General features: G+C 53.2%; 1 protein-coding gene across 1 annotated transcript; it reads left to right on the plus strand.

Moving 5' to 3' along the window:
• The first annotated feature begins 2,055 nt into the window (after window positions 1–2,055).
• Window positions 2,056–20,602, plus strand: LOC142907177 (E3 ubiquitin-protein ligase UBR4-like). The gene is made up of 6 exons (XM_076056430.1): window positions 2,056–2,258; window positions 12,472–12,569; window positions 13,345–13,448; window positions 18,378–18,506; window positions 19,185–19,327; window positions 20,348–20,602. Exons 1-4 carry the CDS (start codon window positions 2,116–2,118, stop codon window positions 18,459–18,461), a joined length of 429 nt encoding a protein of 142 aa, XP_075912545.1. The 5' UTR covers window positions 2,056–2,115; the 3' UTR covers window positions 18,462–18,506; window positions 19,185–19,327; window positions 20,348–20,602.
• Window positions 20,603–25,778: the final 5,176 nt, after the last annotated feature.

The following is a 25,778-nucleotide window of genomic DNA, read 5'->3' on the forward strand; positions in this document are numbered from 1 at the left end:
CCACACTCACCACCCACACTCACCACACTCACCACCCACACTCACCACCCACACTCACCACCCACACTCACCAGACTCACCACACAATGGACTACAGCCTGCCTAGCCACGCGCGTGTAAAGAGTTAGGAATGTAATAATGTGTACATATATATCTAGAGTTCTAGACCATTGTTTGATTATCGATTGTTGTTAATAAATAAGCGGACTCAACATAACGTTGCAATTGTGTTTGTTGTGGCGAGTTGCTGCTGCCTGGGTCTAAGGTGACTTGGGTTCAGATGTTGACTACCTCGCCAGGTACGCAGGAGGTCGTGGGTTCGATCCCGACCCTGACGAGATGTTAACTACCTCGCCTGGTACACAGGAGGTCGTGTGTTCAATCCCGACCCTGACGAGATGTTAACTACCTCGCCTGGTACGCAGGAGGTCGTGGGTTCGATCCCGACCCTGACGAGATGTTGACTACCTCGCCTGGTACGCAGGAGGTCGTGGGTTCGATCCCGACCCTGACGAGATGTTAACTACCTCGCCTGGTACGCAGGAGGTCGTGGGTTCGATCTCGACCCTGACGAGATGTTAACTACCTCGCCTGGTACGCAGGAGGTCGTGGGTTCCATCCCGACCCTGACGATGCCTGCTGCTGCTGCTGTATTCGAAGTCTGCCCAGCTCTGTGTCTCATCAGCAGATGCAAGAGACAGGCTCTGCTTGAACCAATGGTGGTGAACTGCCCAGATGTGTGTCGTCAGATGCACCTAGCCTGGCACAGCAGTACAACCCATGGCACCCGCTGGGTCTGTCCCGTGACCTCCTCCTGCACCTAGCCTGGCACAGCAGTCAACCCATGGCACCTGCTGGGTCTGTCCCGTGACCTCCTCCTGCACCTAGCCTGGCACAGCAGCAGTCAACCCATGGCACCTGCTGGGTCTGTCACGTGACTTTTTGCCAGCAGCGACCCTTTGACACTTCACGTGGCCTCAGAGCGCATGCACCTTGCCAACACAAGCGCTGTGGTGACGTCACAAGGGGGCACGTGACTGAGTTGCAATGAATGAGTTCTGCACGGACAGCTTACCTAACCTATCCACACTACAAATTACAATCACCTTCGCTGCCTACTCCCATAGGCTTCTATAGGCTTTACGTCAACCCTCCTGCCACATTTCCTACATGATATAAGCTCCGTACTTATCCACACTACAAATTATAATCACCTTTGAATTACCCCGGAGGTTTCTTTATCATGAAAACCCCAACTCCACATTTCGTACATGACATAAGCACCTTACTTATCCACACTACAAACTGCAATCACCTTCACCGGCTACTGCCATATGCTCCAACGTTACACTATCTCCACATTCCCCACATGACATAAGGCCTCCCTTACCTATCCGCATTACACATTACAATCACGCTCGACAGCCACTCCCATAGAAGCTTCCCCATAGGCTCCCACGTTACCCGCCCTCCACATTCCCTACATGACATAAGCCTCCCTTACCTATCCGCATTACACATTACAATCACCCTCGCCGGCCACTCCCATAGAAGCTCCCCCCATAGGCTCCCACGTTATCCGCCCTCCACATTCCCTACATGACATAAGCCTCCCTTACCTATCCGCATTACGTATTACAATCACCCTCGCCGGCCACTCCCATAGAGCTCCCATAGGCTCCCACTTTACCCGCCCACCACATTCCCTACACGACATAAGCCTCCCTACCTATCCGCACTACGCATTACAATCACCCTCGCCGGCCGCTCCCATAGGCTCCCACGGTATCCGCCCACCGCATTCCCTACACGACATAAGCCTCCCTTACCTATCCGCATTACGTATTACAATCACCCTCGCCGGCCACTCCCACAGAAGCTCCCCCATAGGCTCCCACTTTACCCGCCCTCCACATTCCCCAGTTCGCTTAAGCAACCACGCTTATCCGCACTACGCATTACAATCACCCTCGCCGGCCACTCCCACAGAAGCTCCCCCCATAGGCTCCCACGTTACCCGCCCACCACATTCCCCAGTTCACATAAGCCGCGGCAGTGCGGGCGGGGATAGAGGGGAGAGGGGGGGGTGAGTTGACGTTAGTCAGAAGGCGCGCAATGGCGACCGCCGAGGAGGACGTTGCGGCTTCGGGCCGCTCCGTCGTGGAGTGGTCGTCCAGCGTTCGCCCTCTTCTCGCAGCTTCCTACGCCTCGTTCGACGCCAGGGACATCCCTCAGCTTGTGGCGTCCATCGTCAAAAGGTCGGGGGGTGGGGGAGAGGGGAGGAGGGAGAGAGAGAGAGAGACGGGCAAGGGCGGACCGGGCGGGGACCGTGCGGGGAACCCACCCAACCTGTGCGGGGGGGGGGTGCCGGGTGTCGGGTTAGAAAAGGCGGTTAAAGCCTTCGTGTAGGCCGCATTGGCCGAGGTCCGGTTTTGGTGGGGGTCCGGGTGGGAGGGGGTGGATTGGTGATGGGTGAGGTGAGGATTGGTGATGGGTGAGGTGAGGATTGGTGATGGGTGAGGATTGGCGACGGGTGAGGGGATTGTGGTGGGGTGAGGATGGGTGAGGGGAGATGGCGGGAACAGGGTGGTGAGGTGACATTGTAAAGTCGTCGCCGCCGCCTTCTCCGCGTCTCTCCATGTCACCGTTCGCAACTTGTCACTGAATACTACAACACCACCATCAGCAGCACCACCACCATCATCAGCACCACCATCAGCATCATCAGCAGCACCACCACCATCATCATCATCAGCACCATCAGCAGCACCATCAGCAGCAGCACCACCATCATCATCAGCACCACCATCAGCACAGTCATCATACGCTCTTACCACTCTAAATCAGCAGCAGCACCACCATCATCATCAGCAGCACCACCACCATAATCATCATCAGCACCATCATCATCAGCACCACCATCAGCACGGTCATCATAAGCTCTTACCACTCTAAATCATCAGCAGCACCACCATCATCAGCACTAGCTTCATGAATATCAGCTGTAGAAGCAAGCTACATCATCGGCATCATCACCACAACATCACCAGCAGCAAAATCATAATCAGCAGCACTGTCAACAAGCTGTTATCAGCAGTGGTATCAGCAGCAGCAGCAATATCTACATGAGCTGCAGAAGCAATCAACATCATCATCAGCAGCTTCGTCATTCGCGGCATCACGTCTCGTCAACGTCACGAATTTGACACCGCACGCTGTAACCATCGTCATCATCGGCATCCTGCACTGCTTCATTATCACCCTCGTGTCAGTCGGCATCGGTTGGACACGCTAACCATTCACATCAGCAGCATCATCAGCAGCATCATCAGCAGCAGCATCATGAGCAGCGTCAGCGTCATCAGCAACATAATGAGCAGCAGCATCATCAGCAGGGGAATCATCAGCAGCATCTTCATCAGCAGCGGCAGGAGCGTCATCAGCAGCTTCTTCATCATCAGCAGCAGCAGCGTCATCAGCAGCATCATCAGCAGCAGCAGCATCACCAGCGGAATCAGCAGCAGCAGCGGGATCTTCATCAGAAGCATCATCAGCAGCATCTTCATCAGCAGCGGCAGGAGCGTCATCAGCAGCTTCTTTCTTCATCATCATCAGCAGCAGCAGCGTCATCAGCAGCAGTGGCGTCATTGTTAGTAGCATCTTCATCAGCAGCAGCATCAGCAGCAGCATCAGCAGCATCAGCATCATGAGCAGTAGAAGCAACAGGCTAATAATATCAGCAGCAACATCGGAATAATCGTGAAACAGCAGCACCATCATCACTGTCTTCAGTGTACCGCCATGACTAACTTGATTTCACGCCGTCACATCAACATCAGCAGCATCTTCATCATCATCAGCATCATCATCAGTAGCAGAGAGAGTGTGAGAAGGTGTCAGTGGGTGTGTGGGTGGGTGAGTGTGTGAGGTGAGTGTGTGGGTGAGTGAGGTGTGTGAGTGAGGTGTGTGTGTGGGTGAGTGAGGTGAGTGTGTGTGTGTGTGAGTGAGGTGTGTGAGTTAGGTGTGTGTGTGGGTGAGTGAGGTGAGTGTGGGTGAGTGAGGTGAGTGTGTGAGTGAGGTGAGTGTGTGAGTGAGGTGAGTGTGTGGGTGGGTGAGTGAGGTGAGTGTTTGTTTGTGAGGTGAGTGAGAGTATGAATGAGAGTGAGTGTAAGAGAATGAGTGAGTGTGTGGTGAGTGTGTGAGAGAATGAGTGAGTGTGTGTGAGAGTGTATGAGCGAGAGAGTGTATGAGTGAATGAGTGTGAGAGTGTGTGAGAGTGTGTGAGAGTGTGTGAGAGTGAATGAGTGAGTGAATGAGTGAGTGAATGAGTGAGTGAATGAGTGAGAGAGTGAATGAGTGAGAGAGTGAATGAATGAGCGAGCGAGCGTATGAGTGAGCGACTGTCTGAAGATGGAGTGGCTTGGGATAGTAGTGAGTGGAGTGGGTTTCATAACCGAGTGACTGGCTTGACTGGCTAGGTGCCTCAGATGTGCAAGAGTGACAACTCCGTACCAGGCCCCCTGGGTAGTGAGTGACTGCCTGAGTTCTTGAATAACTGAGTGACTGAATGACTAAGGGAATGACCGAGTGACTTGGGGGGGTTGCTTTGAGTGACAAACTGAATGAGTGACAGAGCGAATAACCGAGTAACTGGGTGAACGAGTGTGCATGAGCGACTGCCTGAATGACTGAGCGAATGACTGAGTGACTAAGTGAATGACTGAGCGACTGAGCGAATGACTCGGTTGGGTGACTGAGCGAATAAGTGAGTGGGAATGACTGAGTGAATAACGGTGAATAATTGAGTGAATGACCGAGGGAGTGACTTGGTGGATGGCTGAGTGACTGGGTCAGTAAATGAGTGAATGACTGGCTGGCTGAATGACCGATGGAATAACTGAGTGACTGGGTGAATGACTGAGTGACTAAGTGAATGACTGAGTGACTAAGTGAATGACTGAGCGAATGACTCGGTTGGGTGACTGAGCGAATAAGTGAGTGGGAATGACTGAGTGAATGACGGTGAATAATTGAGTGAATGACCGAGGGAATGACTTGGTGGATGGCTGAGTGACTGGGTCAGTAAATGAGTGAATGACTGGCTGAATGACTGATGGAATAACTGAGTGACAGGGTGAATGACTGAGCGACTAAGTGAATGACCGAGCGAATGACTTGGTGGATGGCTGAGTGACTGGGTCAGTAAATGAGTGAATGACTGGCTGGCTGAATGACTGATGGAAAAACTGAGTGACTGGGTGACTGAATGGTTAAGCGAATGACTGAGCGAATGACTGAGTGGGTAAGCGAATGAGTGAACATTGCCTGAATAACTGCATGAGTATTCACGCTTGAGCGAGTGGATGGCCGAGTGGCTGACAGAATGACTGAGCAAATGGCCTGCTTTGAGCGGACAGTTGAGCCCATTCCACAGTTATGTGGCCGACTCAATTCCATCCAAATTAAGCCCAAGCACATCACACCCCGCCTCCACCCCCCTGCTCCACCGCCCCCCCCCACCCCCCAACTCCCCGCGGCACCCGGTACAGACGGCCTAGGAAAGACGTAAAAAGCCTCGGGCCTAACCTGGCCTAATTGCTGAGTCACGTAAATGAATTTAAAACAAAGATCGAAATTGATGATGGTTACAAAAGTGTAACTTTAACGAAGTAAAGGCTAACCAAGTAACTTATTTCATAATATGCGTTATGTATATTAAAAATAAGTAAAACACGAGATATTTTAACGAAGGCGTTTTAAAAACTCCTGAACGGTTAAACTTGTACGGTTATAAACAAAACGCAAAGGCACAAAGTTTACACGTAATACGTGAAATAAGAGTGGGTTAGAGTATATATAGTAGAGATATTGTAGTGGCTATGTAGATGTTGACTACCTCGCATGGTACACAGGAGGTCGTGGGTTCGATCCCGACCCTGACGATGCCTGCTGCTGCTGCTGTATATGTGGAGTCTGCGTCTTTCTCTCATCATCATCACGGTGGCTAAGACATGTTAACTACCTCGCCTGGTACACAGGACGTCGTGGGTTCGATCCTGATTCTGACGATGCCTGCTGCTGTATATGTGGAGTCTGCGTCTCTCTCTCATCATCATCATGGTAGCTAAGAGATGTAGACTACCTCGCCTGGTACACAGGAGGTCGTGGGTTCGATCCTGACCCTGACGATGCCTGCTGTATTTTTGGAGTCTGCGTCTCTCTCATCATTTTCATGGTGGCTAAGAGTTGTTGACTACCTCGCCTGGTGTACAGGAGGTCGTGGGTTCGATCCTGACCCTGACGATGCCTGCTGTATTTTTGGAGTGCGTCTCTCTCATCATCATCATGGTGGCTAAGAGATGTTGACTACCTCGCCTGGTACACAGGAGGTCGTGGGTTCGATCCTGACCCTGACGATGCCTGCTGTATTTTTGGAGTCTGCGTCTCTCTCTCATCATCATCATCATGGTGGCTAAGAGATGTTAACTACCTCGCCTGGTGTACAGGAGGTCGTGGGTTCGATCCCGACCCTCACAATGCCTGCTACTGTATTTTTGGAGTCTGCGGCTTTCATCATCATGGTGGCGAAGAGATGTTGACTACCTCGCCTGGTGTACAGGAGGTCGTGGGTTCGATCCTGACCCTGACGAAGCCTGCTGTATTTTTGGAGTCTGTGTCTCTCTCATCATCATCATGGTGGCTAGGAGATGTTGACTACCTCGCCTGGTACACAGGAGGTCCTGGGTTCGATCCCGACCCCCACACTGCCTGCTGCTGCTGTATTTTTGGAGTCTGCGTCTCTCATCATCACGGTGGCTAAGAGATGTTGACTACCTCGCCTGATACACAGGAGGTCGTGGGTTCGATCCAGACCCTGACGATGCCTGCTGTATTTTTGGAGTCTGCGTCTCTCTCTCATCATCATTACGGTGGCTAAGAGATGTTGACTACCTCGCCTGGTACACAGGAGGTCCTGGGTTCGATCCCGACCCCCACACTGCCTGCTGCTGCTGTATTTTTGGAGTCTGCGTCTCTCATCATCACGGTGGCTAAGAGATGTTGACTACCTCGCCTGATGCACAGGAGGTCGTGGGTTCGATCCTGACCCTGACGATGCCTGCTGTATTTTTGGAGTCTGCGTCTTTCTCTCATCATCATCATGGTGGCTAAGAAATGTTGACTACCTCGCCTGGTACACAGGTCGTGGGTTCGATCCTGACCCTGACGATGCCTGCTGTATATTTGGAGTCTGCGTCTCTCATCATCATGGTGGCTAAGAGATGTTGACTACCTCGCCTGGTGTACAGGAGGTTGTGGGTTCGATCCTGACCCTGACGATGCCTGCTGTATTTTTGGAGTCTGCGTCTCTCTCATCATCACAGTGGCTGAGATGTTAACTACCTCGCCTGCTACACAGGAGGTCGTGGGTTCGATTTTGAGTCTGCGTCTCTCTCTCTCTCATCATCATCATGGTGGCTAAGAGTTGTTGACTACCTCGCCTGGTGTACAGGAGGTCGTGGGTTCGATCCTGACCCTGACGATGCCTGCTGTATTTTTGGAGTCTGCGTCTTTCATCATCATCATGGTGGCTAGGAGATATTGACTACCTCGCCTGGTACACAGGAGGGCGTGGGTTCGATCCTGATTATGGCGATGCCTGCTGCTGCTGTATATGTGGAGTCTGCGGCTCTCTCTCATCATCATGGTGGCTAGGAGATGTTGACTACCTCGCCTGGTACACAGGAGGTCGTGGGTTCGATCCCCACCCTCACACTGCCTGCTGTTGTATTTTTGGAGTCTGCGTCTCTCATCATCACGGTGGCTAGGAGATGTTAACTACCTCGCCTGGTATACAGGAGGTCGTGGGTTCCATCCCGATCCTGACGTCTGCTCTATATTTTAACCGGTCCTGGGCCTCCCCTAGGTCGACTGGGCCTAAAATGAGTACCTGGTGCGGCGTGTAAAAACATCGCCCCCTCGTGTGCCGTGCCGACCTTCATAGGTGCTTGCTAACAGCACTTGCCCCAACAGTCTTTTAAAGGCTGTCCGGGGGATCTTTGCCTTTGATATGATGGTGATGATGATCATCATGGCGTTTTGTAGTCACGATGATGATCGTCTTCATGGTGATGGTGATGCTGATGGTTATTGGTGATGATGTTGATATTGCTGTTGATGGTGGTGATGGTATTGGTGATGATGGTATTGGTGAAAATGATGATGGTATTGGTGATGATTAAGGTGGCGGTGATGATTAAGGTGGCGGTGACGATGATGGTATTGGTGGTGATGATTATCATCTTACTGATGATCGTGGTGGTGATGGTATTGGAAGTGATGACGACATTGATGGTGATGATAATATCAGTGGTGTTAATTACAACAGCATCATCATCAATCGTATCAATGATTAATTAATAAATGATCATGAACGTGATAATGTATTAATGATCAATGCTGGGTGACTGACCGTGTGTTTCCTCCCTCCTACACCAATACCATCACCATCGCCTCCTCCTACACCAATACCATCCATCACCACCACCACCACCATCTCCTCCTGCACCAATACCATCACCATCTCCTCCTGCACCAATACCATCACCATCTCCTCCTGCACCAATACCATCACCATCTCCTCCTGCACCAATACCATCACCATCTCCTCCTGCACCAATACCATCACCATCGCCACCTCCTGCACCAATACCATCACCATCGCCTCCTCCTACACCAATACCATCACCATCTCCTCCTGCACCAATACCATCACCATCTCCTCCTGCACCAATACCATCACCATCTCCTCCTGCACCAATACCATCACCATCGCCACCTCCTGCACCAATACCATCACCATCGCCTCCTCCTACACCAATACCATCACCATCTCCTCCTGCACCAATACCATCACCATCTCCTCCTGCACCAATACCATCACCATCTTCTCCTGCACCAATACCATCACCATCTCCTCCTGCACCAATACCATCACCATCTCCTCCTGCACAAATACCATCACCATCTCCTCCTGCACAAATACCATCACCATCTCCTGCACAAATACCATCACCATCTCCTCCTGCACCAATACCATCACCACAACCTCCTGCACCAATACCATCACCACCACCTCCTGCACCAATACCATCACCACCACCTCCTGCACCAATACCATCACCACCACCTCCTGCACCAATACCATCACCACCACCTCCTGCACCAATACCATCACCACCACCTCCTGCACCAATACCATCACCACCACCTCCTGCACCAATACCATCACCACCACCTCCTGCACCAATACCATCACCATCGCCTCCTCCTACACCAATACCATCACCATCGCCTCCTCCTACACCAATACCATCACCATCGCCTCCTCCTACACCAATACCATCACCACCACCATCTCCTCCTGCACCAATACCATCACCACCACCTCCTACACCAATACCATCACCACCACCACCATCTCCTCCTGCACCGATACCATCACCATCTCCTCCTGCACCAATATCATCACCACCTCCTCCTGCACCAATACCATCACCATCTCCTCCCGCACCAATATCATCACCACCTCCTCCTGCACCAATATCATCACCACCTCCTCCTGTACCAATACCATCACCACCACCTCCTGCACCAATATCATCACCACCTCCTCCTGTACCAATACCATCACCACCTCCTCCTGCACCAATACCATCACCACCTCCTCCTGCACCAATACCATCACCATCTCCTCCTGCACCAATACCATCACCATTGCCTCCTACACCAATACCATCACCACCACCATCTCCTCCTGCACCAATCCCATCACCACCTCCTCCTGTACCAATACCATCGCCACCTCCTCCTGCACCAATACCATCACCACCTCCTCCTGCACCAATACCATAACCACCTCCTCCTGCACCAATACCATCACCACCACCTCCTGCACCAATACCATCACCACCACCTCCTGCACCAATACCATCACCATCTCCTCCTGCACCAATACCATCACCACCACCTCCTGCACCAATACCATCACCACCTCCTCCTGAACCAATACCATCACCACCTCCTCCTGCACCAATACCATCACCACCACCTCCTGCACCAATACCATCACCACCTCCTGCACCAATACCATCACCACCTCCTGCACCAATACCATCACCACCTCCTGCACAAATACCATCACCACCACCTCCTGCACCAATACCATCACCACCACCTCCTGCACAAATACCATCACCACCTCCTCCTGCACCAATACCATCATCACCACCTCCTGCACCAATACCATCACCACCACCATCACCCCCTCCTCCTGCACCAATACCATCATCACCACCTCCTGCACCAATAACATCACCATCGCCTCCTCCTACACCAATACCATCACCATTGCCTCCTCCTACACCAATACCATCACCACCACCATCTCCTCCTGCACCAATACCATCACCACCACCTCCTACACCAATACGATCACCACCACCACCATCTCCTCCTGCACCAATACTATCACCATCTCCTCCTGCACCAATATCATCACCACCTCCTCCTGCACCAATACCATCACCATCACCTCCTGCACCAATACCATCACCACCACCTCCTGCACCAATACCATCACCACCACCTCCTGCACCAATACCATCACCACCACCTCCTGCACCAATACCATCACCACCACCTCCTGCACCAATACCATCACCACCACCTCCTGCACCAATACCATCACCACCACCTCCTGCACCAATACCATCACCACCACCTCCTGCACAAATACTATCACCACCACCTGCACCAATACCATCACCATCGCCTCCTCCTACACCAATACCATCATCACCACCATCTTCTCCTGCACCAATACCATCACCACCACCATCTCCTCCTCCTGCACCAATGCCACCACCACCATCTCCCCCTCCTGCACCAATGCCACCACCACCATCTCCCCCTCCTCCTGCACCAATACCATCACCACCATCTCCTCCTGCACAATTACCATCACCACCACCATCTCCCCCTCCTGCATCAATACCATCACCACCACCATCTCCCCCTCCTCCTGCACCAATACCATCATCACCACCTCCTGCACCAATACCATCACCATCGCCTCCTCCTACACCAATACCATCACCATCGCCTCCTCCTACACCAATACCATCACCACCACCATCTCCTCCTGCACCAATACCATCACCACCACCTCCTACACCAATACCATCACCACCACCATCTCCTCCTGCACCAATACCATCACCATCTCCTCCTGCACCAATATCATCACCACCTCCTCCTGCACCAATACCATCACCATCTCCTCCTGCACCAATATCATCACCACCACCTCCTGCACCAATACCATCACCACCACCTCCTGCACCAATACCATCACCACCACCTCCTGCACCAATACCATCACCACCACCTCCTGCACCAATACCATCGCCATCGCCTCCTCCTACACCAATACCATCATCACCACCATCTTCTCCTGCACCAATACCATCACCACCACCATCTCCTCCTCCTGCACAAATGCCACCACCACCATCTCCCCCTCCTGCACCAATGCCACCACCACCATCTCCCCCTCCTCCTGCACCAATACCATCACCATCATCTCCTCCCGCACAAATACCATCACCACCATCTCCCCCTCCTGCATCAATACCATCACCACCACCACCATCTCCCCCTCCTCCTGCATCAATACCATCACCACCACCATCTCCCCCTCCTCCTGCATCAATACCATCACCACCACCATCTCCCCCTCCTCCTGCACCAATACCATCACCACCATCTCCTCCTGCACAAATACCATCACCACCATCTCCCCCTTCTCCTGCACCAATACCATCACCACCATCATCTCCCCCCTCCTCCTGCACCAATACCATCACCACCATCTCCTCCTGCACAAATACCATCACCACCACCACCATCTCTTCCTGCACCAATACCATCACCACCACCACCATCTCCTCCTGCACCAATACCATCACCACCACCATCTCCTCCTGCACTAATACCATCACCACCACCATCTCCTCCTCCTGCACCAATACCATCACCACCACCATCTCCCCCTTCTCCTGCACCAATACCATCACCACCATCATCTCCCCCTCCTCCTGCACCAATACCATCACCACCATCATCTCCCCCTCCTCCTGCACCAATACCATCACCACCATCATCTCCCCCTCCTCCTGCACCAATACCATCACCACCATCACCACCATCTCCTCCTGCACCAATACCATCACCACCATCACCACCATCTCCCCCTTCTCCTGCACCAATACCACCACCACCACCATCTCCTCCTGCACCAATACCATCACCACCACCACCCCCCCCCCCCCCCCTGCACCACCACTACCACCATCCCCTCCATCACCACCACCACCACGACCACCACCTCCTCCCTTTCTGTCCCCGTCACAGCGAGGCCCAGATCCTGCACCATGACAAGGCCTACGAGCCATTCTACTCATCCTTTGTGGCCCTCTCGGCCCACTACATCGCCAGCGTCTGCTCGCAGCGTGAGTAGTCCTCGTCGCCTAGCCCTTGTGTGTGCGGTAGCGCCCTCCACCACCCTGCCTGGCGTGGGTGGGAAGCGTCCTGCCTGATGTCTGTGTGTGTGTGTCTCTGTGCGTGTCCTTTGTCTTGTATGTGTGTGTGTGTCTTTGTCATGTGTGTCTTCGTCATGTGTCTGTGTGGTGTGTGTCTCTCTGTGTGTGTGTCTTTGTCATGTGTGTCTTCGTCATGTGTCTGTGTGTGTGTCTTTGTCATGTGTGTCTTCGTCATGTGTCTGTGTGGTGTGTGTCTCTCTGTGTGTGTGTGTCTTTGTCATGTGTGTCTTCGTCGTGTGTCTGTGTGTATGTGTCTCTGTGCGTGTGTTTCTTTGTCTTGTGTCTGGCTGTGTCTGTCTGTGTGTTTGTGCGTGTGTGCCTGTAGTGTAGCGGGTAGCGCTACGCTGCGCTATGAACCCGGCAAACCCGGATTCGATTCCCGCTCACGGCCAACATCGGTGACGATTATCTGAACCGGTCTTGGGCCTCCCCTAGTTCAACTCAGCCTCAAATGAGTACCCGGTGCGGTGTGTAACCATCGCCACTGGGGAGACAAAGGCGGTCGGGCGTGGTGCTGGCCACCCACCCCCTCGTGTACCGTTCCGGCCTTCATAGGTGCTCGCTAACAGCACTTGCCCCTGCAGTATGTTAAGGCTACGCGGGGGATCTTTGTCTGTGTGTGTATCTGTGTGTGTTGTGCGTCTGTGCCTCTGTATATGTACCTTTGCTGTGTTTTGTGTGGCAGTGCCCTCCACCGCCCTGCCCGGCGTGGGTGCCGCCTGCCGCATCCTGGTGGAGTTCTGCCTCCTGCGGCTGGAGGCTCCGGACGAGGCCTGTGCCGTGTCGCAGGTAAGACCCCCACGGTCGCTTAGTACGCGGGGTTAAATCAGAATCGGAAAGGATTTTACTCGCCATGAAAGTTCACACAGACACGGAATTTACTTTGGCAGGATGGTGCATACATTCAACATATAGGAATCTAAAATCTTAAATAAGTGGTAAACAAGTCTTACTATAATAAGGGTTCAAAGTCTAACTAACACCAAGGGGCTAAAGTATATAAAATTGAATAAATATCGAATATAAAATGGCTATAAGATACAATCTAAAAAAAAAAATGTAAATAGGTAACATAGTTAATATTGGCAAGGTGTCATTTTGTAGGTAATGTTTGTAACTGTAATAATTTACAAAGTGCCCTTGCAATAATCTGTTCTCGGGGGGGGGGGGGGGGGGGGGGCGAGCGGCAAGTAACAGCGCTCGGCCATTCAACTAAAGGAAGATGGAATCACACCCCCCCCCCCCCCCCCCCCCCCGGCGGAATTCGACCCTAAGATCAACAATCGCAGTCTCTCCGCCCGCGACGCCGCCTTGGCTCGCTACCCCCGCTCGCTCTTGGCTCTTGCGGGCGGTCAACGTAGCAGCTTCGTGCGGTGGTTTCGAACAGACGGTCTGTTAAATTAAAAATGAAAATCTTGTTAAAAGATGCCCTTCGCCGTTTGCTCCTTAAGAGCGCGGAGTTATTTTAAAAGTTGAAATTTAAAAGCGGACGCTTCGAAGGTGGCATCTACATCTGCAGAACGTGAAGAACCAGTGGCATCTACATCTGTAGAACGTGAAGAACCAGTGGCATCTACATCTACAGAACGTGAAGAACCAGTGGCATCTACATCTGCAGAACATGAAGAACCAGTGGCATCTACATCTGCAGAACGTGAAGAACCAGTGGCATCTACATCTGCAGTACGTGAAGAACCAGTGGCATCTACATCTGCAGAACATGAAGAACCAGTGGCATCTACATCTGCAGAACGTGAAGAACCAGTGGCATCTACATCTGCAGAACGTGAAGAACCAGTGACATCTACATCTACAGAACGTGAAGAACCAGTGGCATCTACATCTGCAGAACGTGAAGAACCAGTGGCATCTGCACCTGCAGAACGTAAAGAACCAGTGGCATCTACATCTGCAGGACGTGAAGAACCAGTGGTATCTACATCTGCAGAACGTGAAGAACCAGTGGCTTCTTTATCTACAGAACGTGAAGAACCAGTGGCATCTACATCTGCAGAACGCGAAGAACCAGTGGCATCTACATCTGCAGAACGTGAAGAACCAGTGGCATCTGCATTTGCAGAACGCGAAGAACCAGTGGCATCTACATCTGCAGAACGCGAAGAACCAGTGGCATCTACATCTGCAGAACGCGAAGAACCAGTAGCATCTACATCTGCAGAACGCGAAGAACCAGTGGCATCTACATTTGCAGAACGTGAAGAACCAGTGGCATCTACAGGAAATTATACAACTTTTAAAGTCATTCCCCGGACATGCCGTACAACACGTTTGTTATCGACAGGACTAAAGTTGGGACCTACGGACAAATCGACTTAGGAACACGGACACCTCCGGAACCTACCTTGTTCGTACGTAGAGAGTCCCTGTATTTGACATTTTTTATTTTTTATTTAAAGCTTTTCGTGACTGCAGTAATTCATATTCTTAGCTCTTTCGGTAAAGTCACGTTGAAGGGAAACAATAAAATAATAAAATATTTATAAAACAATAAAAATTATCACGACGTTTCGACCATAACACAAACGGTCGTCATCAGGTGTGTCGGTTTGCATAAATGTATTTTTAAACGGTGCATTTATTAATTTATATATATAAAACGTCAGCGTCACACTCAGCGATTTGGCAGTTTATTTAGAAGGACTAGTCCATCTATGTTCTGAAAAGAGGAGGGGGGAGACGAAAAATTTATGTATGCTGTCTGAAAGCCACCGTAAGCGTGAACAATCAATTAAGACCTGAAATGGTTTATCAAATCTTTCCAATGATTGCTAAGCCCAGAATCCATCTTCTCGGTTGAAATTGTCTCTGCGTTTGTATATGTGGATAGCCTCATGACCGAATCTCTCATGGTAACCGTAAGCGTGAACAATCATTAAGTCCCGAAATGGTTGATCAAATCTTTCCAATGATTGCTAAGCCCAGAATCCATCTTCTCGGTTGAAATTGTCTCTGCGTTTGTATACGTGGATAGCCTCATGAACGAATCTCTCATGGTAACCGTAAGCGTGAACAATCAATTAAGTCCCGAAATGGTTTATCAAATCCTTCCAATGATTGCTAAGCCCAGAATCCATCTTCTCGGTTGAAATTGTCTCTGCGCTTGTATACGTGGATAGCCTCATGAACGAATCTCTCATGGTAACCGTAAGCGTGAACAATCAATTAAGTCCCGAAATGGTTTATCAAATCCTTCCAATGATTGCTAAGCCCAGAAATCATCTTCTCGGTTGAAATTGTCTCTGCGCTTGTATACGTGGATAGCCTCATGAACGAATCTCTCATGGTAACCGTAAGCGTGAACAATCAATTAAGTCCCGAAATGGTTTATCAAATCTTTCCAATGATTGCTAAGCCAGAATCCATCTTCTCGGTTGAAATTGTCTCTGCGCTCGTATACGTGGATAGCCTCATGAACGAATCTCTCATGGTAGCCAGATGGCTTACAATGTGAAAATAAAAAAAATAACTGCACGGAGACAAAAGCCCGTGTCGCTCGCACAGCCGATTAGGGGACAAGTGCTGTTATTGGCGCGTATCAGCAACGCTGGCTGTGACGACCGGCACCGCGCACAAACTCGATTCGAAGATTTCGTGACTGCAGGAATTACTCTTCGGTTTCTTTCGGTAAAGTCGCGTAGAACGAAATTGAGTTAACAGTGATGGACTGCGACGTTTCGATTGCAGCACAAGCAAGCATCGTCAGGTACGAACGAATATGAAAACTAACGTAGTAGACTTGGAAATAGAACGTGACACAACACAGACGGTCGGCCAACACAACATCCGTTCTTCCAAAGATTGCTCAACATAGACACGGAGACACACATTCACGGACACGCAAGCCGAGAGAGGCTCGCACAGACAGAGAGAGACACACACACACACGCACAGGCACACAACAACAACAACAACCGCCATTCGCCGCTAAGTGGCGGTGACGTCACGACGACGCCTGTGCCAGGCCATGTGCACCCTGAGGCTATCACGTGAAGTGTCGAACGCCCGCTGGCAGGAGGTCACGGGGGCAGACCCGGCAGGTGCCACGGGTCGACTGACTGAGATGACTGAGACGACTGGCTGATGCACCACCTGTTCTCCCTACAGGCACTGGGACAAAACAAAGATCCCCCCGTATAGCCTTAACAGACTGTAGGGGCAAGTGCTGTTAGCGAGCACCTATGAAGGCCGGAACGGTACACGAGGTGGTGGGTGGCCAGCCCCACGCCCGACCGCCTTTGTCTACCCAGTGGCGATGTTTACACACCGTACCAGGTTACTCGTTTGAGGCTGAGTCGACCTAGGGGAGGCCCGGGACCGGTTCAGATAATCGTCACTGGTGTTGGTCGTGAGCGGGAATCGAACTTGGGGTCGCCAGGTTCATAGCGCAGCGTAGCGCTAACCGCTACACTACCGCTCCCCACAAGCGAGCACCTAATGAAGGCCGGAACGGTACACGAGGGGGTGGGTGGCCAGCCCCACGCCCGACCGCCTTTGTCTCCCCAGTGGCAATGTTTACACACCGCACCAGGCACTGGGACACACAACAAAGATCACCCATATAGCCTTAACAGACTGTAGGGGCAAGTGCTGTTAGCGAGCACCTATGAAGGCCGGAACGGTACACGAGGTGGTGGGTGGCCAGCCCCACGCCCGACCGCCTTTGTCTCCCCAGTGGCAATGTTTACACACCGCACCAGGCACTGGGACACACACACATACACCACACACACACACGCGCTACACAAAGACGGAAGATTCCCCCACGTAGCTTTGACACACTGCTGCCCGTAGCGAGCGAGCCCCTAATGAAGGGCCGGCACTGCGGCACGTGTGAGCCTGGCGGATGGAAGAGCGCCGCTCCCGGCTGCCTTTGTCTCCCCAGTGGCGACGTTTACCGCACGCACCGCTGGTAGCAGGCACTCGCTTGAGGCCGAGTCTTACCCCGAGGGGAGGCGTAAGGCCGGCTCGGTCGCCGGTGTCGGCCGTGAAGGAAACTCGGGCCGCCGGGTTGGTGGTGCAGCGCGCTCACCGCTACACTGCCGCTCACCCCACACACGGAGAATGACATCGACCCCCCCGACCCCCCCCATCTCTTTCCCTCGCCTGCCTTCGCTATTTCTCATCCCCCTCTCCTGCGCTCCACCCCGTCCCTCCTCCCTCTCTTCTATTTCCGCTCACCACCACCATCACCACCATCATCATCACCATCACTACCATCACCACCATCTCCTCCTCCATCCCTCCTTTCTCATCCTCTCCCCTCCTTCCCTCTCTCTGTTCTCCCCTCACTCTCCCCCCTCCTCTCCCCTCCTTCCCTCTCCCCCTCCTCCCTCTCCCCTCCCTCTCCCCCTCCCTCTCCCCTCCCTCTCCCCTCCTTCCTCTTCCCTCTCTGTTCTCCCCTCCCTCTCCCCCTTCCCTCTCCCCTTCCCTCTCCCCTCCTTCCCTCTCCCCTCCCCCTCCCTCTCCCCCTCCCTCTCCCCCTCCCTCTCCCCTCCCTCTCCCCCCTCCCTCTCCCCTCCCTCTCCCCCTTCCCTCTCCCCCTTCCCTCTCCCCTCCCTCTCCCACCTGCACCACCATCTCCTCTCCTCTCTCGTCCCTCACCATCACCACCATCCCTCCTCCATCTCTCCTCTCTCATCGTCCTGATCCTCCTTGTCTCCCCCCCCACCACCTCACACACCTCCTCAACCCCCACAGAAGCACCTCATCCTGCTGATCAAGGCGATGTGCACGGGCAGCAGCGAGTTGGACCGCACCGAGATCATCACCTTCACGCGATGATGAAGTCTGCTCGCCTCCCGCTCACCATCAAGACGCTCTCGGACGGTAAGACCAGAGTCGGTTTAACACGTGGCAGGCTTTCGCGACCAATAATATTCACGATCAAGGTTTTTTGTGGATTAGATCGCCGTTATTTATAAATGTGTGTCGTGACCCTCCACCACCCGACACGGCCAATCGGCAAAAAAAAGTGTCACGTTGACGAAAGGCAAAAATAGTTCGCTGCTTTAGCCCCACAAACCGGTGGTGTGTCGAAGAGTGAATCCACAACATTCACAGTTCGAGTAGCACGACGTTTCGCTGGCAATTACATCCAGCATCGTCGGGGATTTCGCCATCGGGAGACATGATGCGAATTGCCCGACGGTAATGCGAATTGCGGGTGGTGGAGGGTTACGACACATTTATAAATGGCGTGATCTAACCCAAAACCTTTTATTACGGGTTAGACAATGTAACTGCCCCCTCCCCTCCCTCCCCCACCCCGTATAGCCTCCACCTCCGATGACCATGTTTGGCTACGTACGGTACGAAAGAAGTTCACTCAACTCCCTCCCAGTGACTTATCTCTCCCCCGCATCTTCACTCTCCCCGTATCTCTGCACGCACCTCCCCGCATCACTCTCCTCGTGACAAATCTACCCCCGCCCCGCATCTCTCTCCCACCTTCCCCTGCATCGCCCCCCCCTCGCCCCCCAAATCTCCCCCCCCCGCCATCCACAGCGGAGGAGCAGAAGGAGGCCTCCCCTCCCCCGAGCGCGGAGGCTCGCGAGAGAGAGGTCCACAGCAACTTCTACCGCCAGCTGGGCTCCCCGCTGAGCCCCGACGTGTCGGCCTCGCCCGCCCTCGGCTCCGCAAGCACGCAGGTGAGGCACCGCTACCGTCAGCAGCAGCAGCAGCAGCATCATCATCAGCATCATCACCATCACCACGATCATCACCAACAGCAAACAACAACAACAACCGCCATTCGCCACTTAAGGCCACGTGAAGTGTCGAACACCCGCTGGCAGAAGTTTCACGGGACAGACCCTGCAGGTGCCCATGGGTTGTACTGCTGTGCCAGGCTAGGTGCAGGAGGTCACGTGACAGACCCTGCAGGTGCCATGGGTTGACTGCTGTGCCAGGCTAGGTGCAGGAGGAGGAGGTCACGGGACAGACCTAGCAGGTGCCCATGGGTTGACTGCTACTGTGCCAGGCTAGGTGCAGGAGGAGGAGGAGGTCACGGGACAGACCCAGCAGGTGCCATGGGTTGACTGCTGTGCCAGGCTAGGTGCAGGAGGAGGAGGTCACGTGACAGACCCGGCAGGTGCCCATGGGTGTTTACTGCTGTGCCAGGCTAGGTGCAGGAGGAGGAGGTCACGGGACAGACCCAGCAGGTGCCCATGGGTTGACTGCTACTGTGCCAGGCTAGGTGCAGGAGGAGGAGGTCACGGGACAGACCCAGCAGGTGCCATGGGTTGGCTGAACTGAGATGACTGACAGATGCACCACCTGTGCCCCCCATTGGGCCAACTCACTGCGTTTTAGACGCCCGGCGCTCCGCTCGTTGTTGTGAGCGTCGCTCCTCTGCCCTCCGTTGTTGCTGGAGGGCGACTGCCTCCAAATGCCCAGTAGCGTCCTTCACGAGCCTCCTCCACACCATCACCACCACCATCATCGCTATCACCACCACCATCATCATCATCAGCTGGGTTCCACTCTGAGCCCCGACCTCTCGGCCTCACCGGCTCTCAGCTCCATAAGCACACAGGTGGGACATCATCACCACCACCACCACCACCATCACCACATCCACCATCATTACCACCACCATCATCATTATTAATGTGACCTCTGCCCGGCACGTGACCTCTGCCCCGCGCGTGACCTCTGGTTTACCCCAGGAGCGGTCGGCAGAGGGCGACGACCTGACATCCGACCCCTACGCGGCGGCTCGGGCCAAGGCGGCGTTCACCGCCCTCAACGTGGCGAGCCTACAGGAGCTAGGTGAGGGGGCCAGAGGGTGTGAGTCTGTGGGTCTCTGTGTGTGGTGAGTCTGTGGGTCTCTGTGTGTGGTGAGTCTGTGGGTCTCTGTGTGTGGTGAGTCTGTGGGTCTCTGTGTGTGGTGAGTCTGTGGGTCTCCTATGTGGTGAGTCCTGTGGGTCTCTGTGTTGTGAGTCTGTGGGTCTCTGTGTGTGGTGAGTCTGTGGGTCTCTGTGTGGTGAGTCGATGGGTCTCTGTTTGGTGAGTCTATGGGTCTCTGCGTGGTGAGTCTGTGGGTCTCTGTGTGGTGAGTCTGTGGGTCTCTGCCTGGTGAGTCTGTGGGTCTCTATGTGGTGAGTCTGTGGGTCTCTGTGTGGTGAGTCTGTGGGTCTCTGTGTGGTGAGTCTGTGGGTCTCTGTGTGGTGAGTCTGTGGGTCTCTGTGTGGTGAGTCTGTGGGTGTCTTTGTGTGGTGAGTCTGTGGGTGTCTTTGTGTGGTGAGTCTGTGGGTCTCTGCGTGGTAAGTCTGTGGGTCTCTGCGTGGTGAGTCTGTGGGTCTCTGTGTGGTGAGTCTGTGGGTGTCTGTGTGGTGAGTCTGTGGGTCTCTGTATGCTGAGTCTGTGGGTCTCTGTGTGCTGAGTCTGTGGGTCTCTGTGTGGTGAGTCTGTGGGTCTCTGTGTGGTGAGTCTGTGGGTGTCTGTGTGGTGAGTCTGTGGGTCTCTGTGTGGTGAGTCTGTGGGTCTCTGTGTGGTGAGTCTGTGGGTCTCTGTGTGGTGAGTCTGTAGGTCTCTGTGTGGCGTGTCTGTGGGTCTCTGTGTGGTGAGTCTGTGGGCCTCTGTGTGGTGAGTCTGTGGATCTCTGTGTGGTGAGTCTGTGGGTCTCTGCGTGGTGAGTCTGTGGGTCTCTGCGTGGTGAGTCTGTGGGTCTTTGCGTGTTGAGTCTGTGGGTATCTGTGTGGTGAGTCTGTGGGTCTCTGCGTGGTGAGTCTGTGGGTCTCTGCGTGGTGAGTCTGTGGGTCTCTGCGTGGTGAGTCTGTGGGTCTCTGCGTGGTGAGTCTGTGGGTCTCTGTGTGGTGAGTCGATGGGTCTCTGTTTGGTGAGTCTGTGGGTCTCTGCGTGGTGAGTCTGTGGGTCTCTGCGTGGTGAGTCTGTGGGTCTCTGCCTGGTGAGTCAGTGGGTCTCTGTGTGGTGAGTCTGTGGGTCTCTGTGTGGTGAGTCTGTGGGTGTCTTTGTGTGGTGAGTCTGTGGGTGTCTTTGTGTGGTGAGTCTGTGGGTCTCTGCGTGGTAAGTCTGTGGGTCTCTGCGTGGTGAGTCTGTGGGTCTCTGTGTGGTGAGTCTGTGGGTGTCTGTGTGGTGAGTCTGTGGGTCTCTGTGTGCTGAGTCTGTGGGTCTCTGTGTGCTGAGTCTGTGGGTCTCTGTGTGCTGAGTCTGTGGGTCTCTGTGTGGTGAGTCTGTGGGTCTCTGTGTGGTGAGTCTGTGGGTGTCTGTGTGGTGAGTCTGTGGGTCTCTGTGTGGTGAGTCTGTGGGTCTCTGTGTGGTGAGTCTGTGGGTCTCTGTGTGGTGAGTCTGTAGGTCTCTGTGTGGCGTGTCTGTGGGTCTCTGTGTGGTGAGTCTGTGGGCCTCTGTGTGGTGAGTCTGTGGGTCTCTGCGTGGTGAGTCTGTGGGTCTCTGCGTGGTGAGTCTGTGGGTCTCTGTGTGGTGAGTCTGTGGGTCTCTGTGTGGTGAGTCTGTGGGTCTCTGCGTGGTGAGTCTGTGGGTCTCTGCGTGGTGAGTCTGTGGGTCTCTGTGTGGTGAGTCTGTGGGTGTCTTTGTGTGGTGAGTCTGTGGGTCTGCGTGGTGAGTCTGTGGGTCTCTGCGTGGTGAGTCTGTGGGTCTCTGTGTGGTGAGTCTGTGGGTCTCTGCCTGGTGAGTCTGTAGGTCTCTATGTGGTGAGGCTGTGGGTCTCTTGTGGTGAGTCTGTGGGTCTCTGTGTGTGAGTCTGTGGGTCTCTGTGTGGTGAGTCTGTGGGTCTCTGTGTGGTGAGTCTGTGGGTCTCTGTGTGGTGAGTCTGTGGGTGTCTTTGTGTGGTGAGTCTGTGGGTGTCTTTGTGTGGTGAGTCTGTGGGTCTCTGTGTGGTGAGTCTGTGGGTCTCTGTATGCTGAGTCTGTGGGTCTCTGTGTGCTGAGTCTGTGGGTCTCTGTGTGCTGAGTCTGTGGGTCTCTGTGTGGTGAGTCTGTGGGTGTCTGTGTGGTGAGTCTGTGGGTCTCTGTGTGGTGAGTCTGTGGGTCTCTGTGTGGTGAGTCTGTGGGTCTCTGTGTGGTGAGTCTGTAGGTCTCTGTGTGGCGTGTCTGTGGGTCTCTGTGTGGTGAGTCTGTGGGCCTCTGTGTGGTGAGTCTGTGGATCTCTGTGTGGTGAGTCTGTGGGTCTCTGCGTGGTGAGTCTGTGGGTCTCTGCGTGGTGAGTCTGTCGGTGTCTGTGTGGTGAGTCTGTGGGTCTCTGTGTGATGAGTCTGTGGGTGTCTGTGTGGTGAGTCTGTGGGTCTGTGTGGTGAGTCTGTGGGTCTCTGCGTGGTGAGTCTGTGGGTCTCTGCGTGGTGAGTCTGTGGGTCTCTGTGTGGTGAGTCTGTGGGTCTCTGCGTGGTGAGTCTGTGGGTCTCTGCGTGGTGAGTCTGTGGGTCTCTGTGTGGTGAGTCTGTGGGTCTCTGTGTGGTGAGTCGATGGGTCTCTGTTTGGTGAGTCTATGGGTCTCTGCGTGGTGAGTCTGTGGGTCTCTGTGTGTGAGTCTGTGGGTCTCTGCCTGGTGAGTCTGTGGGTCTCTGTGTGGTGAGTCTGTGGGTCTCTGTGTGGTGAGTCTGTGGGTGTCTTTGTGTGGTGAGTCTGTGAGTGTCTTTGTGTGGTGAGTCTGTGGGTCTCTGCGTGCTGAGTCTGTGGGTCTCTGTGTGCTGAGTCTGTGGGTCTCTGTGTGCTGAGTCTGTGGGTCTCTGTGTGGTGAGTCTGTGGGTCTCTGTGGTGAGTCTGTGGGGGTCTGTGTGGTGAGTCTGTGGGTCTCTGTGTGGTGAGTCTGTGGGTCTCTGCGTGGTGAGTCTGTGGGTCTCTGCGTGGTGAGTCTGTGGGTCTCTGTTTGGTGAGTCTGTGGGTCTCTATGTGGTGAGTCGATGGGTCTCTGTTTGGTGAGTCTATGGGTCTCTGCGTGGTGAGTCTGTGGGTCTCTGTGTGGTGAGTCTGTGGGTCTCTGCCTGGTGAGTCTGTGGGTCTCTATGTGGTGAGTCTGTGGGTCTCTGTGTGGTGAGTCTGTGGGTCTCTGTGTGGTGAGTCTGTGGGTCTCTGTGTGGTGAGTCTGTGGGTCTCTGTGTGGTGAGTCTGTGGGTGTCTTTGTGTGGTGAGTCTGTGAGTGTCTTTGTGTGGTGAGTCTGTGGGTCTCTGCGTGGTGAGTCTGTGGGTCTCTGCGTGGTGAGTCTGTGGGTCTCTGCGTGGTGAGTCTGTGGGTCTCTGTGTGGTGAGTCTGTGGGTCTCTGTGTGGTGAGTCTGTGGGTGTCTGTGTGGTGAGTCTGTGGGTCTCTGTGTGCTGAGTCTGTGGGTGTCTGTGTGGTGAGTCTGTGGGTCTCTGTGTGCCGAGTCTGTGGGTCTCTGTGTGCTGAGTCTGTGGGTCTCTGTGTGCTGAGTCTGTGGGTCTCTGTGTGGTGAGTCTGTGGGTCTCTGTGTGGTGATTCTGTGGGTCTCTGTGTGGTGAGTCTGTGGGTCTCTGTGTGGTGAGTCTGTGGGTGTCTTTGTGTGGTGAGTCTGTGGGTGTCTTTGTGTGGTGAGTCTGTGGGTGTCTTTGTGTGGTGAGTCTGTGGGTCTCTGTATGCTGAGTCTGTGGGTCTCTGTGTGGTGAGTCTGTGGGTCTCTGTGTGGTGAGTCTGTGGGTCTCTGTGTGGTGAGTCTGTAGGTCTCTGTGTGGCGTGTCTGTGGGTCTCTGTGTGCTGAGTCTGTGGGTGTCTGTGTGGTGAGTCTGTGGGTCTCTGTTGGTCTCTGTGTGAGTCTGTGGGTCTCTGTGTGGTTAGTCTGAGGTGGTGTGGTGCGGTGTTTGTGTGGTGTGTGGCGACCCGGGTCCGTTCCCGCTCACGGGAAACGCCGGTGACGATTTTCCGAACTGGCACCTGGGCCTCCCCTAGGTCGACCCGGCCTCAAATGAGGAGTACCCGGTGCGGTGCGATGTGTAAAACATCGCCAGCACTGGGGGAGAGACAAAGGCGGCCGGGCGCGTTGGTTCTGGCCACCCGCCCTTCGTGTGCCGTGCCCGGCCTTCATAGGCGCTGGTGCTCGCTAAACAGCACTTGCCCCCTTCATTAGACCTCCTTTGTCCAGTAGTACCAAAGTGTGGTTTTCACACCTGATGATGATTGCTTGTGTTGCAGTCGAAACGTCGTGAGAATTTTATCGTTTTATATTTTTTCATTATTTTATTGGTTTATATATTTTTTTATTATTTTATTGTTTCCCTATCTACGTGGTGGTGACTTTACCGAAGGAACCAAGAATAATAATTTTATTGTTTTACAATTATTTTATTGTTTTTTTTATTATTTTATTGTTCCAACAAGGAATCATGTAACTGCATTAACCACAATTATAAAAGGGGAAAAAAACCCATTATTATATTCTAGATTTGAAGCTTTCGTGACTGCAAGGATTCATACTCTTTTGGTTTTATTCGGTAAAGACGGAAGCTTGCGTTGCCTCCGAAACGTCGTGTTTTAATTGTAAATTTTTATTTTATTTTAATTCCTTTTTTCCTACGTGATTTTACCGAATAAAACCAAAGAGAATGAACCCTATTATTATACTTTGATACTGGCAAAGGAGTCTAATGATGTAGATGCTCACCCCGAGCCCTCATCACTTTGATAGTGGCGTTGTCTTTGAGCTGTGTGGTAACGCCTTTTGGCGTCATCTGGTCGAGCACCAATTGGGTCGAGGCTCAAAAGAAGCCGTCCCTTGGTGTGTGACCAATTGGTGTCAAGGACAATGCATCATACATTATCAGTGTGTTTTTTCATTGCATTTTGACTGCAGGTATTGTGGTGAATGCAGTAACCATGAATCCTTGTAAAAGGGTTTCAGTTTTGTTGCCAGGCAAAAAAATAAAATGGTGAAAAACACTACCATTAGCAGTCTCTCGCCCCCTTACAGTCTGTTAAGGCTACACGGGTGTGTGTGTGTGGTGTGTGGGATGGTGGCGGTACTTTGTGAGCGCGGGAGGTGCAGAGAAGCTGCTGCGCTCATCACTTTGATAGTGGCGTTGTTTTTGAGCTGTGTGTAATGCCTTTTGGCGTCATCTGGGTCGAGCACCAATTGGGTCGAGGCTCAAAAGAAAGCCGTCCCTTGGTGTGGACCA

This window comes from Petromyzon marinus, chromosome 75, assembly GCF_048934315.1.
Source record: "Petromyzon marinus isolate PM22_M1 ecotype Great Lakes invasive population chromosome 75, UKy_Petmar_22M1.pri1.0, whole genome shotgun sequence".
Lineage (NCBI taxonomy): Eukaryota > Metazoa > Chordata > Hyperoartia > Petromyzontiformes > Petromyzontidae > Petromyzon > Petromyzon marinus.

Excerpts from the sequence above, each read along its gene's own strand:
- LOC142907177 (XM_076056430.1), top strand. The coding sequence starts at position 2,116 with ATGGCGACCGCCGAGGAGGACGTTGCGGCTTCGGGCCGCTCCGTCGTG. Across the intron at positions 12,570-13,344 it reads CGCCAGCGTCTGCTCGCAGC|TGCCCTCCACCGCCCTGCCC; the intron begins GTGAGTAGTCCT and ends TTTGTGTGGCAG. Across the intron at positions 13,449-18,377 it reads AGGCCTGTGCCGTGTCGCAG|AAGCACCTCATCCTGCTGAT; the intron begins GTAAGACCCCCA and ends CAACCCCCACAG.